Genomic DNA, 4340 nt, shown 5'->3' with positions numbered 1-4340 from the left:
ACTCGAAGAAGACGCCATGAGCACCTCGTCCAGTAGGGTAGCCAAACGCAGGACCAAGCCAGGGGTGCAGCGCCGTCGCTACGCCCCAGCCGCCCTGAAGAATCACCGCCACCCACGTGCAAAACCCTAACCCTAGGCGCCGCCTTCCGATCGCCTCAGCAATCGCCTCTCGATCGCCTTAGATGTTCGGTTTCGGTGGTGTCATTTCCTCTACATGCGACGTCTACGTCCCTGTTTGTCTGTTCGGCAACAGCGCAGCTGTAGCTGAGCACTTGTCCGCACGCAAGCCACCAGCCAAAACCCCATGCAGGCCACCACGTAATGGGCCTTGCCCATTACCACCTCCGGTATGGCTTGTCTCCTGGCCCGTCTTCCCTTCTGACCACAAGAGCCTAACCCTTTCCCTTTGTGTGTTGTTCTTCCGGCCACCTACAGACCTCTTCTCAAGTCGATAAGCACAAAGACTACTTCTCCATGGACGAGCACACACAACTTTTCTTGCATCTGCTTTGATCCCTTGTGCTTCGCAAAATTCCGTGAATGTGCGTGACTTGAAAGTTCACGTGCATAGTCGGAAAGTACTCAACGAGTGCGTCGTCAAGGTCGGGACCTGCGCCAACACCAGAATGATAGGGAAGAACCACTTAGTCACACACTAAAATTGTTTAGAAAGGAAATCATGGCAGATAAATTTGCGCCAGTAGTTTAGGCATGAATGGCGATTGCCGTTTTGGATTGGCGATAACGCTGCAATAGAAGCTATTTCGCGGGCGATTTAAAATCATGGATCCAGCCCTTGGCAAAACACAGGAGCAGAGTATAACAACTTTGCATATAATCGCATTTTATTAAAACAGATCAGATTAGCAAATAAGTACATGTAGTATTCACCGTTAGTAAACGCTGAACTTACAAACTCTTCATCGCATTGTTCAAATTATATATGCCGGCCGTGGTCGCTTATTTGGCCACGGCGGCCTGCTTGGGCTTGAAGTCGTCCTCCTCCTTCCCATAGGCGGAGACGGGGAAGGACCTTCCCAGTCCGGTGGGCGTTTTGAAACTGATCTTTGAGTGGTCATTCTTGTCGATGTACATGTCGCAGACAGTGACCCAGATGAGGAGCTCCTTGCTCTTGACCCCCGTGATGCGCTTCATCTTGCGGTCCTGGACGAAGGCCGTCACCTCGGTGGCATACGAGACCAGCCTCCCGATCTGCTTGAAGGTGTGCGTGAGCGCCTTCTTCTGGCGCAGCCACACGAAGCCCGTGGAGCGGTTGTAGCCGACCTCCTCAATGTCCGCCAGCGGCAGCAGGCCCAGTGGCATGTTGGTCTCAGCCAGCAGCTCCACCGCCTTCTCGGCGCACAGCGCCGCGCCGTGGTACACCTCCGCCCCCTCCCTGTTCACCTCGATCGCCTGCGACGCCATCTCGATGGAATAAATTTAATCTCTCGAAGCAAACTCTGGATCAACTCTGACGCTCGGGAGATGCAGGGGACTTTTGGTCTTGGAGGCTTATTGATTGATGTGGTGGGATTGGGGGTGGGGAGGGGCTGATTTATAGGGGCGAGAAATTCTACTAATGATGTTCACTGGAATGCTTACGGCTGGAGGAAGCGGGTGAGAAAGCAAAGGTATGAACTTGAGGCATGACACTCCAGCGACCTGTGTCAACGTCGTGTCGTATACGGGGAGCGATCCGGCGGATGGAATGGCGTTGCTGGTAGTTGAATTAATACTCCTGCCAGTGATGCTAGCTAGCACGCGTATGATGGGACACTTGTTGGTCCAGTGCAACCACCCTAGTTAATGTACTATTTTCCTTGGCCAGGTTGATGGATGCTGCTGGTACTAATAGATCCGTAGCACCGTTCATTTCAGCAACAATTTGTCGTTGAAAGAACCTTTGGTTTCTGCATGTATATACACACCATACGAGGAAAAATAGTAATACAAGAAATAAAAGTAAAAGAATAAGATTTTTAGAAAAAACTAGAATTTCTTTCGCACTAGTATGTAAATTTTCACGAATAAAAAATCAGCGTTGACTTCAGGGCAAAAAATATATTGGATGAACTTTTTTTTTCTAAAAGAAGTCAATGGGTTATTTTTCTTTTTGTGGAACTTCTTTTGCAAGTATAATTGAAGGTCAATTTTATTCTCAAAGTATTTTCAATTTTTTTTGACTTTTTACTTAATTGTTTTTATAAATAGGCTGTATATACACCCATAGACCAATAGTTTCACTCCTAGTTGGTTGCGCTTTCTATGCATGATAGTAGCTGCCCACACTATTCTGCTATGAGTACTTTAATGTAGTGGACTTTTTCTAGAGGTACACCGATGACGGATGCAAGCGGCAGAATGATTTACTCCATCCGGTCCTAAATATATGTCCTTTTAGAGATTCGAATATAGACAACATATGAAGATAAATGAATGAATCAACACTTTAAAATACGTCTACGTACATTCGTATGTAGTGTATATTGCAACGAAAGTACTAATGTGAGCCCGAGCTCACAGGATCCCGGAATCTGTACCGCAGGGCTATATCGAGATGCTCAGCGGCGTCAGAGCGGTTCCAGCTCATTTTTTTGGTTTCTGGTTTTTTATTATGGCCATTGGCCCACGGTCGGGATGCATTACGTTTATGCCGTCAGCAATCCTCGGCGCGGATCAGAAATATGCTCACGAATTGAGCCGGTTCGGCCGCGATTCTGGGCTAATGCCGCCCACTACTTCATTTAATGTACCCAGCCGTTGGAGCTACCAATCTTCTTGAACACGCTCCTCTTCATAATCCCCATCATCCAGCCGGCCGCTCACCCAGATCTGTAGCTCCACAATAACTCACTCCAGCCATTGCCAGCAACTCCAACGCTTCCTAGCCATGTCTGCATCTTCCTCGTCGGTAGGCCATGACGAGGTCTTGCCTCTTGTTCCATGCAAGGACTGCCATGCCCAGATTTACACTTGGATTGCTCGCAGCGGATTCCCTCGTCTGTAAGTTTTATAGCCAGAATCGATTTTTGCTGACCACAGCCTCTGCGTTGGATTTCTAGTTTCTAATGCATTTGGTTTCCTCATTTCTTGTGATTTGTAGAGAGGGCTTTGTGGATACATGAGGTCGAGCGAGGAGTACCGTGCTCAGCTGAGTGACCAGATTGTTGGAGATCCTGTAGCTGCCCCTCATCAGCCCGCAACTTACAGGCACCGGAGAGCTAGATCAGGCGAACCAATGGAGGAGTGGAGCCACGCAAGCGAGCTTGCACGGAATGGCCGAGCGGAGCAGCAGGCATGGAGCGGGCACGCTCGGGTTAACACAGCAGGCGCAGCGGCGGCCTCGTCAAGCCTCCTTGTTATGCTAGTTGCTGCCATACTGCCACTGGTGGTCGGAGTGTTTATGTTAGCCCTTCTAGTCAAGATAGCCTATCTGCTTCGTAGGTAGGAGAATAGGTTAGTGCAGCCGTGTTCGCCAGATATCCTTGTGGTGCTAAGTTAAATCCTTGTAATCACTCATGTGCGTCAGTAATGAATTATGTTCCCGGTATTAATCTAATTTTGTTGATATGGGGAGTCAAAATTATTAAGGGTGTTGCTGTGCATAGCCAGACAACAGATCAAACGTACCACTGCCCTGCAATAAATCACTTGTACCTACCTCTCCCGTGCACAGCCAGCGGGCGACCATATCTCAGTTACTCCCCTGTTCACCCTCCCCAACCCCAAGAAGCACCTGCAATCTCGCCGGAGTGGACCCCCTGCTCGCGCTACGTACGCCGGGTACGCTCGCAGGTCAAATCCTGTTTTTGTGTTTTGCGAGGGTGGATCTGATCTGAATCATGTGTATGCGTACTTTATTTTAATTATGCAAATCTCGAATTGTTCTGTATTGCAAAGTACAGATCACTCCTAATATCCCAAACTTTGTTTAGAGCAAAACGCGGATCTGTTTCCTTTTAGCCTGTCATTCTGTCAATGCAAACCAGCGCATGCATATGCAGATTCGACCAGAACTACTTTGTCCAGATACATTCTGTTCTTAATAGTTTTTGCTAGTGCATGTCTACGTACACATCAAGCATAGAAGTTTGCATGTCTGATATCACTGGACATAGGGACTGCGTGCTATGTGATACAAGATTTCTACATTGCTTAAGCACTGACAACGTTATCTACAGGCTGTAATCATGTCCGACTCAGGCAGTTGTGATGTTGCGGCTCAACAAGTATCACCACAAGACGCTGAACACTCGTCCGGTGCCTATGAAGGACAGGCGGCACCAGCCCCCACATCCCGAAGTTCAGTTAAGAGAGCAGTGGAAGTAATCCAGTCATTC

At 48.5% G+C, this 4340-nt stretch overlaps 1 protein-coding gene across 1 annotated transcript; it reads right to left on the bottom strand.

Annotated features, from left to right (window-relative positions):
• Nucleotides 1–809: 809 nt before the first annotated feature.
• LOC119282761 lies at nt 810–1652 on the bottom strand. The gene has a single exon (XM_037562871.1). The coding sequence runs from the start codon at nt 1423–1425 to the stop codon at nt 961–963; it is 465 nt and encodes a 154-aa protein (XP_037418768.1). The 5' UTR covers nt 1426–1652; the 3' UTR covers nt 810–960.
• Nucleotides 1653–4340: the final 2688 nt, after the last annotated feature.

The sequence above is a fragment of the Triticum dicoccoides genome, chromosome 3B, assembly GCF_002162155.2.
Source record: "Triticum dicoccoides isolate Atlit2015 ecotype Zavitan chromosome 3B, WEW_v2.0, whole genome shotgun sequence".
NCBI lineage: Eukaryota > Viridiplantae > Streptophyta > Magnoliopsida > Poales > Poaceae > Triticum > Triticum dicoccoides.
This window is presented reverse-complemented; position numbering and strand designations above follow the sequence as displayed.

Bases quoted from the DNA above. Each gene is read 5' to 3' on its own strand.
- LOC119282761 (XM_037562871.1), bottom strand. From the start codon at position 1,425: ATGGCGTCGCAGGCGATCGAGGTGAACAGGGAGGGGGCGGAGGTGTAC.